The sequence below is a fragment of the Haliotis rufescens genome, unplaced genomic scaffold (genome assembly GCF_023055435.1).
Source record: "Haliotis rufescens isolate VD_foot unplaced genomic scaffold, xgHalRufe1.0.p SCAF_143, whole genome shotgun sequence".
In the NCBI taxonomy this organism is placed as follows: domain Eukaryota; kingdom Metazoa; phylum Mollusca; class Gastropoda; order Lepetellida; family Haliotidae; genus Haliotis; species Haliotis rufescens.
The window spans coordinates 240,887-262,290 of record NW_025963828.1 but is presented as its reverse complement, the minus strand read 5'-3'; the positions used below and the strand labels follow the sequence as shown (position 1 = coordinate 262,290).

The 21,404-nt window shown below is 42.2% G+C and overlaps 1 protein-coding gene across 1 annotated transcript; it reads right to left on the bottom strand.

The window, feature by feature from the left end:
- Positions 1–1,545: 1,545 nt before the first annotated feature.
- On the bottom strand, positions 1,546–20,225 carry LOC124130973 (uridylate-specific endoribonuclease-like). Its single transcript, XM_046494025.2, has 7 exons — positions 20,113–20,225; positions 18,773–18,886; positions 8,574–8,690; positions 5,992–6,130; positions 4,139–4,320; positions 2,967–3,190; positions 1,546–1,790 (listed from the first exon to the last, which is right to left on the bottom strand). The coding sequence occupies exons 1-7, from the start codon at positions 20,198–20,200 to the stop codon at positions 1,572–1,574; spliced, it is 1,083 nt and encodes a 360-aa protein (XP_046349981.2). The 5' UTR covers positions 20,201–20,225; the 3' UTR covers positions 1,546–1,571.
- Positions 20,226–21,404: the final 1,179 nt, after the last annotated feature.

Below are 21,404 nucleotides of genomic sequence, written 5' to 3'. Positions count from 1 at the left end.
TAAAACCATAGTCACTCACTCACTCACTCATTATTTTCCTTTTATGCCCAATGGGGCGTGCTCCGAACTAGGCTGATACTTCCAGGCTCGATCGTAGCGCCACCAGTGCCTATTAAGGGTTAACTGGAAACTGGACTTTTATAGTCAGTTAGCTCCCTTGTCTCGGGAAGATGAGTTAACCATGACCAACCCTTATCCAATCTAGTCAACCATTGCCTTTTCGTATTTAAAATAGTTAATCAATGTCAACCCTTATTTAACCTTGTCGACTCCTCCTATCTAACCTTGACAACCATTGACAACCCTTTTTCAATCTTGTCGACCATTGCCTTCTCGCATGTAACATAGTTAATCAATGACAACACTTATTTAACCTTGTCGACCAGTGCCTTCTCTTTTAAACATAGCTAATCAATGTCAACCTTTAATTCAATCTTGTCGACCATTGCCTTCTCGCATGTAACGTACTAAATCAATGACAACCCTTATTTAGCCTTGTCGACCATTGGCTTCTCTTTTAAACAAAGTTAATCAGTGTCAACCCTTATCTTACCTAGTCAGCCATTGACGACCCTTTATCTAACCATTTTCAACTCTTTTATCTAACCTATTCTAGTAATGCAAAGCCTTATCTAACCTAGTCGACTACTGGCAACCCCCATCTAACCTCACAACCATTGCCTTGTTTTATCTAACCTAGGTTGCCAAAACCAGCTGTAATCTAACCAAGACAACCTTTGCCTTCTCTTTTCTAACCTTGTCAACCATTGTTCTCATTTGTTTAACCAGTTTAACAATGACAACCCTTATCCAACCTAGCTAACCATTGTCAAACCGTATCTAAACTAGTCAATCATTATTTACTCTCACCTACTCTAATCAACCATTGCCGTCTCTTGTCTTACCTAGTTAACCATTGTCAAATTCAAAGTCTTCATTTCTCCATAGACCACCGACGGTGGTACAAGAGCATATATACACTACAGAAATAAATCAAGAAGGCTGTGTGCATTTAGATTTAGCATTCAAAGTGGTAAATACAAATAAAACATAGTTTGATAGACGTTTAACCTCGTTTAGTTTAGTTATTGAAAATAGACTTTTTAATGAAAACACATTTGACCAAGTTAAATATCTGCTAGGAATAAGTAAAAGTTATCAAAAGCTTGACATCGAAATACATAATGGAATTCATCAGCTATTGCCGGGGAGTGACAGAGTGAACAAAAACGTTCTCTAGGTACATTATTCCAGCGGCCAGTCTCGCCTGGTAAAATGTGGTTATCAGTGCGAAATTTTAAGAGCGGGTAATAAACCGATTTAGGTAAATAGCGATAGTTTTCAAACAATGGCATTTCTTTAAGATATTTATAATAGAAACCTTTTGAACTCGACATTATTGAACTTTTCCAGGATTGTAGAAAATGATCGGTCAAACTTATATTTTTGGTGGATGACGTCAGGCTTGGAACGTATACTCCAGCTGCCGTATAGTAATTCTCCAACATCCTATAAAACGAAATTTGAACAAAAGCCATTTTCTGGGACATACTGTGATCTTTATTCCAACATTACAAAGCTGGGTAAGCCTCGGTGAGCGCTATCCCTTGTCTGTGAGTCACGACTCTGAACGGCGTGCTGTTGATGTTATAACTGCAGGTTCCTGTGGTATTGCTAAGGGCACAGATGCTGCTCAAGTTGATGTCAAACATAGGACTGCTTCCGAGGAAGAAGCTAGTGACGACTGACCTGGTGTTACTGGGCATTGTAAACACTGCTTCAACCAGGAACTGCAACACAGAAGAAACTGTCATGTATACAAACTGTAATCATAATGTTATTACTAGTGGTATACAACAAGAGCTAGGAGAGTTATGTCTCTTTGTAAAGTAGCCAGCAAGCTCCTTCCCAGCGCGTGACACCTTCGTTACACTCTCGGTAACATCACTGCCACCATTGTGGGAGTGGCCATTACAAGAATCATGAAATTTGCCCTCTATCCCAAATGTAGTAACGTTTATACTTTTGTTTATGTCTTTGGGAATGCCAATACAGTTATTTTATAAAAGGTTTATGACTGACCATATTTTCCAGATGAATTAACCTTTTTGTTTGTTTATCATCGACCCTATATATAGAGTGTATTAAGTGTCCATGGTTTTATCGGATTGGTTCGAGATTGCAAACGAACGGAAAGTCAACCAACTTCTCCCTTACATTCTTACCATACCAATTACACGATAGTTGTAAGGAAACAGAAATTCAAATTCACAAACAAAGAAAGTAATTTAGCAGGGGTAAGAGTATTCGGCATCACGGCAGTCATCACTTGTTGGAAAACATAACGGTCAGTCGGTTGCTAGTTCAACTCAAAGCATGGCTGTAGCCACCTATCACAGTATAGAGTTTTGATTGGTGGCAGCGATAGTATAGGGGGCTCCGCGAACGGGATATCGCAGCAAGGAGCTGACATCCATACATTTTCTTGTCATTATTTATAAATGAGTTGGTTTTAACGCCGTTTTTAACATTATTCCAGTTATATCACGGCGTGTCAGCTTAATGTGGGAGGAAAGCCCGAAGTGATGCAGGTCTCAGACGTTTACCACTTCGGTGAAACCCACGAGCACGGGTATGGTGCTGACAAACCTAGAAACATAATCGGGGCGAACCGGGATTCGAAACCACAATCATAGGTTTCTGGCGTGCCCAAGGGACGCAACTCTGCACAGCGAATCGCGGCGCCTTAGACGACTGGGCCACCCGTGCCCCCTATTTATAAATGATGCGAGACTGGGTGTAACAATACCACGATGTCGTTGTGATTTAAAACACCTACTCAGCTAAATCCATCGTCGACTTCACACATTCACATACACACACCGATTGATGGTTTGGTTGTAAACTTAATATTTTTCAATAATTATCGATTATAGTATAAGATCTATTTCGTGCCAACAACCTACGTCGGTTTTCTTTGTGTATCCCCAATACCCGATTCTGCCGGCTTTCTCTTCAAGATAGAATCGAACCCAGTTATGAGGCCCTGAGTTACTGGAGCCTCCCTGTCGACCCAACACCATAGTTTGGAAGCCAGTTGTGTTAGACGTTGATCCGCTGCTCGTGTAGGGTTTGAACCAGAGATTGGTGAGAGCGCGGCGGTAATCTGACAAGTTGCCTTTGATATAATCTGAAAAGGAAACATAAGGTAAAACCTTCACACAGTAAACGTTTCTTTACCATAAAGACATGATTATATTAAGTAAAAATACGTATATAGGAAGTTATTGTGACCTCCCGATCCTGTTAGCCGCCTAACGACAAGTATAGTTACCTTTTACGGCAAGCATCGGTTGCTGAAGACCTATTGCATCCCGCATCTTCACGGGTCACGTGGTAACGACAGCCATTTAGTGTACAGGTTTGCTCTGTTTGATACGCAAACACGCCTACATTCTATTCAGTTCATATGTCGTATACCGTGCCTTTGCATGTGTTTGTGACGTGTGCCACCTGTGTGACAGGATACGCTTACCTTCAGGCAAACACCTTGTATTATCACTACATGATACTGATTCATAAACACATGCTATAGACGTAGTCGGAATTGTACAACGGACTCTGCTTCCTGCCGGGCGGTCGGGTAGCCTAGAGGTTTAAGCGTTCGCTCGTCACGCCGAAGACCCGGGTTCGATTCCCAACATGGGTACAATGTGTGAAGCCCATTTCTGGGGTCCCCCGCCGTGATATTGCTGGAATATTGCTAAAAGCGGCGTAAAACCATACTCACTCACGCTGCTTCCAGCAGGTATTTCTTATAATTATGGAAATGGTTATGTCGAGTGTACATTTACTATACGATATCTCGAAGAAGTGATATTAGACCCTCCCCCCGTAATCCGCATGCAACCGATCCCTCCGCAGACAGCTGAACGTCGTGCACCAGAAATGTCTTTTATGGTTTAGAGACATGACGTTTACAATTTGACATCGAGCGAAATTTGCAAACGGAAAACGAAAACCCCTAGAATGTGAACCAGTGAAACTAGTGAAGGCGCTTCCAACATACAGATTCATTCAATGTTAGCCGATATTCATTCAATGATGTGTGCGGAGCGGCTATCCTTGGACAACTTACTGTTTTTAAGGAGATGCGCATGCGCTGTTCGTGTTACCTCCGACGTAAACAACGCATCTAAGAAAGCGTCGACCAGCGATTGGCTAGTTTGACCAGTTGGGGGATCGTAGCTGTTTATAAGTGCGATAAACGTCTTGTATGAAGGATAAGTGAAACGACTTTCATCCACTTTGGTAAATAATCTGAAGAAAACATTAAATATTGTTAAAATAGTTCATAATATTTTTCCTAAATGATTCCTACCGCCTATTAGACGTGACATTGCCATTTACGAGAGATGACTGACAAGTTCTGAGCCTAACTATGAAGGATGAATATTACACCCATAACAAGTTGTATGCATTAGGTGAGGGGAAATTGGGTTTAACGTCGCGTCCAAGATTATTGCACTTATATAGCGACGTGCATGTACGTGTGTGTGTTTGTGGCTGCTTGTACTAGTCCGGACTGATGCCGATTTATAGTGCTAGCTCACTGAGATACCATGACACAGTTTAACATGAATACCCCACTCAGACACAGTATACTGACTCCGAGCCGACCAGTCCTTGTTTTAGCCCCTTTATGCCAAGCGCCAGACAGGGTAACAACAAGTTTCATGTTTTAACGTCTTTTTGTATGACGTGGCCAGGGATCGAACCCCGGGCCTTCCGCTCTCCGGTCGGGCGCTCTAACACTAGACCACGGAGGCGGTCTGCATGTATTAAGTGCACTTTTGTCCATGGGTACAGGCTGCATGCGACACAAATATTCAACCAGGCAGCATATGTCTGAAGGCATCAAAGTGGCTAGTTGATGGAAATGGACAACACTGGCTATCGCGCTGCCATCACGTATTTCCGACCGAAAGGGCGACTGAAACCACAGCAGCCAACCATGCGGACATAGTGTCAACTTAAGGGGATGATGCTCCTACCCTTGCCACTACTAAGAGGTGTGTGTGTGTGTGTGTGGGGGGGGGGGGGGGGGGGGGGGGGTAATTGGGAAGACCTCCAACTGCCACCACTCAAAGGAAATGTTGATGAAATACATCATGACTGTGGGTGATCTGCGACTCACCACATGTAACATAGCCAACACAGTAGGCGTCTCTCGTGAAAGACTTCGGGACATTCTGGGGAATAAACTGGGTATGACAAAGGGTTTCAAAGCGTCTGACTCCTAATCAGTAACGCTCCACGTTCACCATAACTTATTAGAATGTACGTTATGTTCAGTGAGTGCGTGAGTATGGTTTTACGCCGCTTTTAGCAATATTCCAGCAATATCACGGCGGGGGACACCAGAAATGGGCTTCACACATTGTACCCATGTCGGGAATCGAACCCGGGTCTTCGGCGTGACGAGCAAACGCTTTAACCACTAGGCTACCCGACCGCCCACGTTAGTTTGAAGCAGACCCAGCTTATTGTATTGACCGATGTGTAGCCATGGATGAGTCTTGGGTTCATCACTATCGGCCAGAGATTAAACAGAGCAGTGCAAACATCTAACGTATCCTCCACCGCAAAAGTTAATGTCTGTTCCACCGGCGGGCAAGATGATAGTTTCGGTTTTTTGTGACTCTAAAGAAATCCTACTAGGGGACTACCTCCCGAAAGGTCAGATCATAAACTGTGTACATGTATGCCTAGTTTTCAAAACTGTTGGTGGTTTTAATGTAACTACAGTAAACTACGGTTATAACGAACACGTTTAAAACGAACTGACCGATATAACGAACTTATTTTTTAGTCCCGTCCATTTGTTGTTTATATGCTGTATATATGCTTATAACGAACTACGGTTACAACGAACCAAAATTAGTGGTCCCTTTGAGTTCGGTATAACCGTAGTTTACTGTATAAACTTACGGTTGTGATGTCTGGTTGAAACTTCCGTTAACGTCCACGTTTGGTCCGTAGTTGACTGTGATTTCGTCTGGTTCAAATCTGTCCACATCGATCTTCCACAACGTCTCTGCTATCAAAGCTGAGGATGCTGAAGATCCCCCTATGAATCAGAACAGGAAGACATCGCGCTCTGATCAAAGGTATTCTGTCATCATACTTCCGTAATAGAAAATTATCTATTATTCAGTTTCGTCATATAGAGGGTATTCTGTTATGATAGTGACGTCATACAGAAGGAATTCCGTCATGATAGAGACGTCATACAGAGGGTATTCTATCATGATAGTGACGTCATACAGAGGGTATTGTCATGATAGTGACGTCATACAGAGGGTATTCTGTCATGATAGTGACGTCATACAGAGGGTATTGTCATGATAGTGACGTCATACAGAGGGTATTCTGCATTGATAGTGACGTCATACAGAGGGTATTCTGTCATGATAGTGACGTCATACAGAGGGAATTCCGTCATGATAGTGACGTCATACAGAGGGTATTCTGTCATGATAGTGACGTCATACAGAGGGTATTCTATCATGATAGTGACGTCATACAGAGGGTATTGTCATGATAGTGACGTCATACAGAGGGTATTCTGTCATGATAGTGACGTCATACAGAGGGTATTGTCATGATAGTGATGTCATACAGAGGGTATTCTGCATTGATAGTGACGTCATACAGAGGGTATTCTGTCATGATAGTGACGTCATACAGAGGGAATTCCGTCATGATAGTGACGTCATACAGAGGGTATTCTGTCATGATAGTGACGTCATACAGAGGGAATTCCGTCATGATAGTGACGTCATACAGAGGGTATTCTGTCATGATAGTGACGTCATACAGAGGGAATTCCGTCATGATAGAGACGTCATACAGAGGGTATTCTGTCATGATAGTGACGTCATACAGAGGGAATTCTGTCATGATAGTGACGTCATACAGAGGGCATTCTGTCATGATAGTGACGTCATGTTGAGGTTGTTATTACGGTAACGTCGCATACATGGTATTATCTCATCATAGTAAAGCCATTTATAAAATAGCTATGTGATAAATCGCAAAGAAAAACGAAGAACGAAGCATGGTTTATTTCGCGATAAAACATTGTTCTATCATGACGCCATTTCTTGAGATTCGAACGTGCACTCGCACCTTGATGAGGACGTTATTTTGGAGTGGGGAGTATCTGGTGAGTTGTTCCCCATAGATGTAACAGGGCAACGCAGGTAAACGCGATGGCCGGACGATCGCATCCCAAAGCGTGAGAGATATGACAATTAGTATTGGGAGAAAAGGTGCAGGTAATCGATTTGAGGATTCTGAGAATATGCGGGAATTACCCACATGTGCATAAAATGGACTTTCTGACGTTGCCGAGGTCGGACTCTATATTATCTAAATAGGTGTTAATATAAATAAAGCTTGCACATTTGAACATCCTTAAAGAGACTGTACATAATGTTGATATCTCATATAAGAAATAAATGACTCGTGCTCGTTGTTTATCGTACAATAAAACACTGCAGGGCGAAAAATACTCGGAGCTGCGCCCCGCATGGTTTATTCTCCCTGTAGTGTTTTATTGTACGATAAACAACGAACACGAGTCCTTTATTTCTTAAATGGAGATTACTCCGTCATGAAATCAGGCCATAAAGAGGGTAGGTTGTCGACATAGAAGCTTCAAATAGATGACTGTCTATCATTAACGTAACGTCATATAGAGGGCATTTTGACAAAGTTGTAATGCTATGTAGATTACTGTCTATCTTTAAAGTAACGTCATATAAAGGGTATTTTGACAAAGTTGTAATGCTATATAGATGACTGTCTATCTTTAAAGTAACGTCATATAAAGGGTATTTTGACAAAGTTGTAATGCTATGTAGATGACTGTCTATCTTTAAAGTAACGTCATATAGAGGGCATTTTGACAAAGTTGTAATGCTATGTAGATGACTGTCTATCTTGTTGTTACCCTGTTTGGCCCTCGGCATTAAGGGGCTAAAACAAGGACTGGTCGGCCCGGAGTCAGTATACTGTGTCTGAGTGGGGTATTCATGTTAAACTGTGGCATGGTATCTCAGTGAGCTAGCACTATAAATCGGCATCAGTCCGTAGTAGTACAAGCAGCCACACAAACACATACACGTACATGGACGTCGCTATATAAGTGCAATAATCTTCGACGCGACGTTAAACCCAATTTCACCTCACCTCACCTCACATTGGGCGTAAAAGGCAAAATTGCCGTTAATATTGTATTATGACACCAGGTTTTTGCGAAAACTGCAAGCATGTCCTCTCCTACCGGTAGTAACCGCCTTTTACACAATGTGTATAAAAGTATGTGCTTGGTACCTGATGCCGCGCAAACAAACCAATCAAGTGTTGGACGAAAAAATCCAGTGACACTATAGCACATTTTGTTGTTGTTGTTGAAACCAAAATCGTTGTACTAATTTTGAATTACGTCTGATGTGTACAAGGGCAGCGATTCTGCTGCTTGGAAGTATGGATCTAACACACGTCACCTTCAGGACATGCTGTCTTGTAGTCACCACAACAGTTGCTGTACTGGGAGCACAGGTCGTTACACTGACAGGGCAGTGCAGAGTCGTAGAAATTGTGGCACTTCCCGGCACATGTGCCTGTCAAACACAGACACCTGCATTAAACTACAGGATATACAGCACACGGAGACCTGCGTTAAACAGGAGAACATAGAACATACAGAGAACTGCATTAAACTACAGAAACATAGAACACACGGAGAAATGCATTAAACTACAGAAACATAGAACACACGGAGATCTCTATTACACTACAGAAACATAGAACACACGGAGACCTGCGTTAAACAAAAGAAATATACAACACACGGAGGAGACCTGCATTAAACTAGAGAAACATAGAACACACGGATACCTGCATGAAACTACAGAAACACAGAACACATGGGAACCTGCATGAAACTACAGAAACACAGAACACATGAGAACCTGCATGAAACTACAGAAACACAGAACACATGGGAACCTGCATGAAACTTCAGAAACACACAAAACACACGGAGATCTGTATTACACCAGACAGACATAGAACACATGGGAACCTGCATGAAACTTCAGAAACACAGAACACACGGAGGCCTGTACTACACAAGACAGACATAGAAAACATGGGAACCTTCATGAAACTACAGAAACACAGAACACACGGAGATCTGTATTACACTAGACAGACATAGAACACATTGGAACCTGCATGAAACTACAGAAACACAGAACACACGGAGGCCTGTACTACACAAGACAGACATAGAACCCATGGGAACCTGCATGAAACTACAGAAACACAGAACACACGGAGGCCTGTACTACACAAGACAGACATAGAAAACATGGGAACCTGCATGAAACTACAGAAACACAGAACACACGGTGATCTGTATTACACTAGACAGACATAGAACACATGGGAACCTGCATGAAACTACAGAAACACAGAACACATGGGAACCTGCATGAAACTTCAGAAATACAGAAAACACGGAGATCTGTATTACACTAGACAGACATAGAACACATGGGAACCTGCATGAAACTTCAGAAACACAGAACACACGGAGATCTGTATTACACAAGACAGACATAGAACACATGGGAACCTGCATGAAACTACAGAAACACAGAACACATGGGAACCTGCATGAAACTACAGAAACACAGAACACACGGAGATCTGTATTACACTAGACAGACATAGAACACATGGGAACCTGCATGAAACTACAGAAACACAGAACACACGGAGGCCTGTACTACACAAGACAGACATAGAACCCATGGGAACCTGCATGAAACTACAGAAACACAGAACACACGGAGGCCTGTACTACAGAAGACAGACATAGAAAACATGGGAACCTGCATGAAACTACAGAAACACAGAACACACGGTGATCTGTATTACACTAGACAGACATAGAACACATGGGAACCTGCATGAAACTACAGACACACAGAACACATGGGAACCTGCATGAAACTTCAGAAATACAGAAAACACGGAGATCTGTATTACACTAGACAGACATAGAACACATGGGAACCTGCATGAAACTTCAGAAACACAGAACACACGGAGATCTAGATTACACTAGACAGACATAGAACACATGGGAACCTGCACGAAACTACAGTAACACAGAACACACGGAGGCCTGTACTACACAAGACAGACATAGAAAACATGGGAACCTGCATGAAACTACAGAAACACAGAATACACGGAGATCTGTATTACACTAGACAGACATAGAACACATGGGAACCTGCATGAAACTACAGAAACACAGAACACACGGAGGCCTGTACTACACAAGACAGACATAGAAAACATGGGAACCTGCATGAAACTACAGAAACACAGAACACACGGAGATCTGTATTACACTAGACAGACATAGAACACACGGATACCTGCATGAAACTACAGAAACACAGAACACACGGAGATTTGTATTACACTAGACAGACATAGAACACATGGGAACCTGCACGAAACTTCAGAAACACAGAACACACGCAGATCTGTATTACACAAGACAAACATAGAACACATTGGAACCTGCATGAAACTACAGAAACACAGAACACACGGAGGCCTGTACTACACAAGACAGACATAGAAAACATGGGAACCTTCATGAAACTACAGAAACACAGAACACACGGAGATCTGTATTACACTAGACAGACATAGAACACACGGATACCTGCATGAAACTACAGAAACACAGAACACATGGGAACCTGCATAAAAACTACAGAAACACAGAACACACGGAGATCTGTATTACACTAGACAGACATAGAAAACATGGGAACCTGCATGAAACTACAGAAACATAGAACACATGGGAACCTGCATGAAACTACAGAAACACAGAACACAAGGAGATCAGTATTACACTAGACAGACATAGAACACATGGGAACCTGCATGAAACTTCAGAAACACAGAACACACGGAGGCCTGTACTACACAAGACAGACATAGAAAACATGGGAACCTGCATGAAACTACAGAAACACAGAACACACGGAGATCTGTATTACACTAGACAGACATAGAACACATGGGAACCTGCATGAAACTACAGAAACACAGAACACACGGAGGCCTGTACTACACAAGACAGACATAGAAAACATGGGAACCTGCATGAAACTACAGAAACACAGAACACACGGAGATCTGTATTACACTAGACAGACATAGAACACACGGATACCTGCATGAAACTACAGAAACACAGAACACACGGAGATTTGTATTACACTAGACAGACATAGAACACATGGGAACCTGCATGAAACTTCAGAAACACAGAACACACGGAGATCTGTATTACACAAGACAGACATAGAACACATTGGAACCTGCATGAAACTACAGAAACACAGAACACACGGAGGCCTGTACTACACAAGACAGACATAGAAAACATGGGAACCTTCATGAAACTACAGAAACACAGAACACACGGAGATCTGTATTACACTAGACAGACATAGAACACACGGATACCTGCATGAAACTACAGAAACACAGAACACATGGGAACCTGCATAAAAACTACAGAAACACAGAACACACGGAGATCTGTATTACACTAGACAGACATAGAAATCATGGGAACCTGCATGAAACTACAGAAACATAGAACACATGGGAACCTGCATGAAACTTCAGAAACACAGAACACACGGATATCTGTATTACACTAGACAGACATAGAAAACATGGGAACCTGCATGAAACTTCAGAAACACAGAACACACGGAGATCTGTATTACACTAGACAGACATAGAACACATGGGAACCTGCATGAAACTTCAGAAACACAGAACACACGGATATCTGTATTACACTAGACAGACATAGAAAACATGGGAACCTGCATGAAACTTCAGAAACACAGAACACACGGAGATCTGTATTACACTAGACAGACATAGAACACATGGGAACCTGCATGAAACTTTAGAAACACAGAACACACGGAGATCTGTATTACACTAGACAGACATAGAACACATGGGAACCTGCATGAAACTTCAGAAACACAGAACACACGGAGATCTGTATTACACTAGACAGACATAGAAAACATGGGAACCTGCATGAAACTACAGAAACATAGAACACATGGGAACCTGCATGAAACTACAGAAACACAGAACACAAGGAGATCAGTATTACACTAGACAGACATAGAACACATGGGAACCTGCATGAAACTTCAGAAACACAGAACACACGGAGGCCTGTACTACACAAGACAGACATAGAAAACATGGGAACCTGCATGAAACTACAGAAACACAGAACACACGGAGATCTGTATTACACTAGACAGACATAGAACACATGGGAACCTGCATGAAACTACAGAAACACAGAACACACGGAGGCCTGTACTACACAAGACAGACATAGAAAACATGGGAACCTGCATGAAACTACAGAAACACAGAACACACGGAGATCTGTATTACACTAGACAGACATAGAACACACGGATACCTGCATGAAACTACAGAAACACAGAACACACGGAGATTTGTAATACACTAGACAGACATAGAACACATGGGAACCTGCATGAAACTTCAGAAACACAGAACACACGGAGATCTGTATTACACAAGACAGACATAGAACACATTGGAACCTGCATGAAACTACAGAAACACAGAACACACGGAGGCCTGTACTACACAAGACAGACATAGAAAACATGGGAACCTTCATGAAACTACAGAAACACAGAACACACGGAGATGTGTATTACACTAGACAGGCATAGAACACACGGATACCTGCATGAAACTACAGAAACACAGAACACATGGGAACCTGCATAAAAACTACAGAAACACAGAACACACGGAGATCTGTATTACACTAGACAGACATAGAAAACATGGGAACCTGCATGAAACTACAGAAACATAGAACACATGGGAACCTGCATGAAACTACAGAAACACAGAACACAAGGAGATCAGTATTACACTAGACAGACATAGAACACATGGGAACCTGCATGAAACTTCAGAAACACAGAACACACGGATATCTGTATTACACTAGACAGACATAGAAAACATGGGAACCTGCATGAAACTTCAGAAACACAGAACACACGGAGATCAGTATTACACTAGACAGACATAGAACACATGGGAACCTGCATGAAACTTCAGAAACACAGAACACACGGAGATCTGTATTACACTAGACAGACATAGAACACATGGGAACCTGCATGAAACTTCAGAAACACAGAACACACGGAGATCTGTATTACACTAGACAGACACAGAACACATGGGAACCTGCATGAAACTACAGAAACACAGAACACACGGAGATCTGTATTACACAAGACAGACATAGAAAACATGGGAACCTGCATGAAACTACAGAAACACAGAACACACGGAGATCTGTATTACACTAGACAGACATAGAACACATGGGAACCTGCATGAAACTACAGAAACACAGAACACACGGAGATCAGTATTACACTAGACAGACATAGAACCCATGGGAACCTGCATGAAACTACAGAAACACAGAACAAACTGAGATCTGTATTACACAAGACAGACATAGAAAACATGGGAACCTGCATGAAACTACAGAAACACAGAACACACAGAGATCTGTATTACACTAGACAGACATAGAACACATGGGAACCTGCATGAAACTACAGAAACACAGAACACATGGGAACCTGCATGAAACTACAGAAACACAGACGAACGGAGATCTGTATTACACTAGACAGACATAGAACACATGGGAACCTGCATGAAACTTCAGAAACACAGAACACACGGAGGCCTGTACTACACAAGACAGACATAGAAAACATGGGAACTTGCATGAAACTACAGAAACACAGAACACACGGAGATCTGTATTACACTAGACAGACATAGAACACACGGATACCTGCATGAAACTACAGAAACACAGAACACACGGAGATCTGTATTACACAAGACAGACATAGAACACATGGGAACCTGCATGAAACTACAGAAACACAGAACACATGGGAACCTGCATGAAACTACAGAAACACAGAACACACGGAGATCAGTATTACACTAGACAGACATAGAACACATGGGAACCTGCATGAAACTACAGAAACACAGAACACATGGGAACCTGCATGAAACTTCAGAAACACAGAACACACGGAGATCTGTATTACACTAGACAGACATAGAACACATGGGAACCTGCATGAAACTTCAGAAACACAGAACACACGGATATCTGTATTACACTAGACAGACATAGAAAACATGGGAACCTGCATGAAACTTCAGAAACACAGAACACACGGAGATCAGTATTACACTAGACAGACATAGAACACATTGGAACCTGCATGAAACTTCAGAAACACAGAACACACGGAGATCTGTATTACACTAGACAGACATAGAACACATGGGAACCTGCATGAAACTTCAGAAACACAGAACACACGGAGATTTGTATTACACTAGACAGACACAGAACACATGGGAACCTGCATGAAACTACAGAAACACAGAACACACGGAGATCTGTATTACACAAGACAGACATAGAAAACATGGGAACCTGCATGAAACTACAGAAACATAGAACACATGGGAACCTGCATGAAACTACAGAAACACAGAACACAAGGAGATCAGTATTACACTAGACAGACATAGAACACATGGGAACCTGCATGAAACTTCAGAAACACAGAACACACGGAGGCCTGTACTACACAAGACAGACATAGAAAACATGGGAACCTGCATGAAACTACAGAAACACAGAACACACGGAGATCTGTATTACACTAGACAGACATAGAACACATGGGAACCTGCATGAAACTACAGAAACACAGAACACACGGAGGCCTGTACTACACAAGACAGACATAGAAAACATGGGAACCTGCATGAAACTACAGAAACACAGAACACACGGAGATCTGTATTACACTAGACAGACATAGAACACACGGATACCTGCATGAAACTACAGAAACACAGAACACACGGAGATTTGTATTACACTAGACAGACATAGAACACATGGGAACCTGCATGAAACTTCAGAAACACAGAACACACGGAGATCTGTATTACACTAGACAGACACAGAACACATGGGAACCTGCATGAAACTACAGAAACACAGAACACACGGAGATCTGTATTACACAAGACAGACATAGAAAACATGGGAACCTGCATGAAACTACAGAAACACAGAACACACGGAGATCTGTATTACACTAGACAGACATAGAACACATGGGAACCTGCATGAAAATACAGAAACACAGAACACACGGAGATCTGTATTACACTAGACAGACATAGAACACATGGGAACCTGCATGAAACTTCAGAAACACAGAACACACGGAGATCTGTATTACACTAGACAGACATAGAACCCATGGGAACCTGCATGAAACTTCAGAAACACAGAACACACGGAGATCTGTATTACACTAGACAGACATAGAACCCATGGGAACCTGCATGAAACTTCAGAAACACAGAACACACGGATATCTGTATTACACAAGACAGACATAGAAAACATGGGAACCTGCATGAAACTTCAGAAACACAGAACACACGGAGATCTGTATTACACTAGACAGACATAGAACCCATGGGAACCTGCATGAAACTACAGAAACACAGAACAAACTGAGATCTGTATTACACAAGACAGACATAGAAAACATGGGAACCTGCATGAAACTACAGAAACACAGAACACACAGAGATCTGTATTACACTAGACAGACATAGAACACATGGGAACCTGCATGAAACTACAGAAACACAGAACACATGGGAACCTGCATGAAACTACAGAAACACAGACGAACGGAGATCTGTATTACACTAGACAGACATAGAACACATGGGAACCTGCATGAAACTTCAGAAACACAGAACACACGGAGGCCTGTACTACACAAGACAGACATAGAAAACATGGGAACTTGCATGAAACTACAGAAACACAGAACACACGGAGATCTGTATTACACTAGACAGACATAGAACACACGGATACCTGCATGAAACTACAGAAACACAGAACACATGGGAACCTGCATGAAACTACAGAAACACAGAACACACGGAGATTTGTATTACACTAGACAGACATAGAACACATGGGAACATGCATGAAACTACAGAAACACAGAACACACGGAGGCCTGTACTACACAAGACAGACATAGAAAACATGGGAACCTTCATGAAACTACAGAAACACAGAACACACGGAGATCAGTATTACACTAGACAGACATAGAACACATGGGAACCTGCATGAAACTACAGAAACACAGAACACACGGAGATCAGTATTACACTAGACAGACATAGAAAACATGGGAACCTGCATGAAACTACAGAAACACAGAACACACGGAGATCTGTATTACACAAGACAGACATAGAACACATGGGAACCTGCATGAAACTACAGAAACACAGAACACATGGGAACCTGCATGAAACTACAGAAACACAGAACACACGGAGATCAGTATTACACTAGACAGACATAGAACACATGGGAACCTGCATGAAACTACAGAAACACAGAACACATGGGAACCTGCATGAAACTTCAGAAACACAGAACACACGGAGATCTGTATTACACTAGACAGACATAGAACACATGGGAACCTGCATGAAACTTCAGAAACACAGAACACACGGATATCTGTATTACACTAGACAGACATAGAAAACATGGGAACCTGCATGAAACTTCAGAAACACAGAACACACGGAGATCAGTATTACACTAGACAGACATAGAACACATTGGAACCTGCATGAAACTTCAGAAACACAGAACACACGGAGATCTGTATTACACTAGACAGACATAGAACACATGGGAACCTGCATGAAACTTCAGAAACACAGAACACACGGAGATTTGTATTACACTAGACAGACACAGAACACATGGGAACCTGCATGAAACTACAGAAACACAGAACACACGGAGATCTGTATTACACAAGACAGACATAGAAAACATGGGAACCTGCATGAAACTACAGAAACATAGAACACATGGGAACCTGCATGAAACTACAGAAACACAGAACACACGGAGATCAGTATTACACTAGACAGACATAGAACACATGGGAACCTGCATGAAACTACAGAAACATAGAACACACGGAGATCAGTATTACACTAGACAGACATAGAACACATGGGAACCTGCATGAAACTTCAGAAACATAGAACACACGGAGATTTGTATTACACTAGACAGACATAGAACACATGGGAACCTGCATGAAACTTCAGAAACACAGAACACACGGAGATCTGTATTACACTAGACAGACATAGAACACATGGGAACCTGCATGAAACTTCAGAAACACAGAACACACGGAGATCTGTATTACACTAGACAGACGTAGAACACATGGGAACCTGCATGAAACTACAGAAACACAGAACACACGGATATCTGTATTACACTAGACAGACATAGAACACATGGGAACCTGCATGAAACTACAGAAACACAGAACACATGGAAACCTGCATGAAACTACAGAAACATAGAACACACGGAGATCTGTATTACACTAGACAGACATAGAACACATGGGAACCTGCATGAAACTACAGAAACACAGAACACATGGAAACCTGCATGAAACTACAGAAACACAGAACACACGGATTTCTGTATTACACTAGACAGACATAGAACACATTGGAACCTGCATGAAACTTCAGAAACACAGAACACACGGAGGCCTGTACTACACAAGACAGACATAGAAAACATGGGAACCTTCATGAAACTACAGAAACACAGAACACACGGAGATTTGTATTACACTAGACAGACATAGAACACATGGGAACCTGCATGAAACTACAGAAACACAGAACACACGGAGATCAGTATTACACTAGACAGACATAGAACACATGGGAACCTGCATGAAACTACAGAAACACAGAACACACGGAGATCAGTGTTACACAAGACAGACATAGAACACATTGGAACCTGCATGAAACTACAGAAACACAGAACACATGGGAACCTGCATGAAACTACAGAAACACAGAACACACGGAGATCTGTTTTACACTAGACAGACATAGAACACATGGGAACCTGCATGAAACTACAGAAACATAGAACACATGGGAACCTGCATGAAACTTCAGAAACACAGAACACACGGAGATCTGTATTACACTAGACAGACATAGAACACATGGGAACCTGCATGAAACTACAGAAACACAAAACACACGGAGATCTGTATTACACTAGACAGACATAGAACACATGGGAACCTGCATGAAACTACAGAAACACAAAACACACGGAGATCTGTATTACACTAGACAGACATAGAACACATTGGAACCTGCATGAAACTACAGAAACACAAAACACACGGAGATCTGTATTACACTAGACAGACATAGAACAAATGGGAACCTGCATTAAACTTCAGAAACATGCATCAAACTAGAACATACAACGCACGAAGACGAGACTCGAACACTCCACCACCCCTAGTCCTATGGTGTCTGCCCTCTTACTCACCGCATTCCCGTTTGTAGTCAGAGCAACAGTCCCCAAACCGAGCACACTGGTCGTTACAGAAACATACGCTGTTGGCGACATACTTGTGGCATCGTCCCCGACACGACCCGTCAACTGCAACCACATGGTAACATGGGCTACAGATCTAGAGTAGCCTTGTCTGAATGAACTCCATTATCTCGACATACCTCAGTCTGCTTTTTTCGAACAACGGATACGCCGAAATACGTTCGAAGGTTATGCTAGATCTGGTACAAAGTGCATATTGGAGATTACTCATTGTGGTTACTTGTCAACAGGGGAGGTAATGCTCTTTTTCAGAATGTTTCTTTCGAATAAATACCCGAACACACAGTTCAAAGATGAACAGGGTGCCGAGTCTAAGACTTAGTAACTCCCTGTGCAGAGTTGCCTCCCTTAGGTGTGCCCGAAAACCTATGAAAGTATGTCCGAATCCTTGTTTAGCTACAAGGCTATGGCGTCTCATCAACGCTGTGACAACGTCATGGCATCTAATCAACGTTGTCACAACTTCATGGCGTCTGATCAATGTTGTCACAACTTCATGGCGTCTGATCAACGTCACAACGTCATGGCGTCACATCAACGCTGTCAAAACGTCATGGCATCTAATCAACGTTGTCACAACTTCATGGCGTCACATCAACGTTGTCACAACGTCATGGTATCTCATCAACGTTGTTACACGTCATGGCGTCTGATCAACGTCACAACGTCGTGGCGTCTGATCAACGTTGTCGCAACGTCGTTGTATTTCATCAACGTTGTCACGTCATGGTATCTCATCAACGTTGTCACAACGTCATAGCGTCTCAACAACGTTGTCACAACGTCGTGGCGTCTTATCAACGTTGTCACAACATCATGGCATCTTATTAACGTTGTCCCAACGTCATGGTATCTCAATAACATTGTCACACGTCATGGCGTCTGATCAATGTCACAACGTCATGGCATCCCATCAACGTTGGCACGACGATATTCACGACGGTATTCCGTCTCATCAACGTCATGATGTCTCACCAACCATATCATAGCGTCTGCATGGTCAACGTTGCCATTGCATCATGGTGTCTCATCAACGTCTTCACGACGTCATGGTGTATCGTCATCGTTGTCAGGACATCATAACCCAAGTTGGGTTTATTGATTAAGTTAAATCTGTTTATTAGCTTTTCAGCCGAGCCCTCTCTTATACATTTGACATATTGTATAAAATTCCGACATGGATGATCTGACCATGAAAATACTGACCTTTCAGGAACAATTCTTTAACTGGACACAATTCCCACTTATGGTGAATACAAGATACAACTCACACAGCAGTGTTGACACGAGTGGCACACCAAGCAGCACGCACACGAAGATTCTCGCCATGTTGATATGTGGCACGATAAGATAACGCATTTTGTGTCAAATTGAAGAAATGCCCAGATTTGAGTCACTGCATTCATGCAGGTCATGTTCGTAAAGGCCTATGTTCTGGCTCCAACAATAAGATCACACGTATCACATGAGAGCTTAAGAGTCGGGTTCGATTCCGCACATGGGTACAATGTGTGAAACCCATTCCTGGTGTCCCCCGCCGTGATATTGCCAGAACAACTCCAAGCATCAAGTGGCATTAGGTGACGCAGGTCACTTTACAGTGATTGCCTCCCTTAGTTGCAAGGATCCGCTGATTGTCAGTTTGAATTCGAGATTCGTCCATATTATGGTTCTTGGTTGACAACGCAGTAAACGTCACCTTTGGGTTTTCTGTCCAGAATGTCTCGCGAAAACCGGATAATCAGATTATCTGGCGAAACAGATTCCATGCGCGTAAAAAAGCACAATAGTGGTGAAAATGATATGACAGTGATGCCACCAGGTGTCCACCAGCATGTCAAATCAAAAACAACAACAAAAACGTGAACAACAGAATAATATTTTATTGGCAACTTCAGTACCATTTAAGAAAGATGAGTCTACATTAATCACAGCCTAAATGTTTAAATTTCATAAATAGCACTTAATGGCTTTTGGGCATATACAGCAAACTACGTTTAAAACTTATTTTTTAGTCCGACCATTTGTTGTTTAAATGCTGTATATATGCTTTTAACGAACTACGGTTATTACGAACTGAAATTAGAGGTCCCTCTGAGTTCGTTATAACCGTAGTTTGCTGTATGAATAGAAAGCTATAATCTACATGTTTCGTGGCAAGATTGAAAGTGAAATGTTAATCTTATCCAAAATGTATGCAACTCCAGATAAGCTTGAGAAAACAAATAGAAGCGTTGCTACAGACAAAAAGATCTTACATTGACGGAACTTCGTTTCAAATTTCGAGCGAGTGAGTATGGTTTTACCCAGCTTTTAGCAATATTCAAGCAATATCACGACGGGGGTTACGATGGGCCTCACAAATAGTACCCATGTGGGAAATCGAACCCGGGCCTTCGGCGTAACGAGCCAACGCTTTAACCTCTAGACTACCCCACCGCCCCATGAGTTATGGTACATCTTCCCGAGGCAAGCGTGTCCACTTGACTACATCAATATTCCTAACGTCTAGTTTCGATAAAGGCAAGTGGACACTATTTCATCAGGTAGATGATGCATTCCT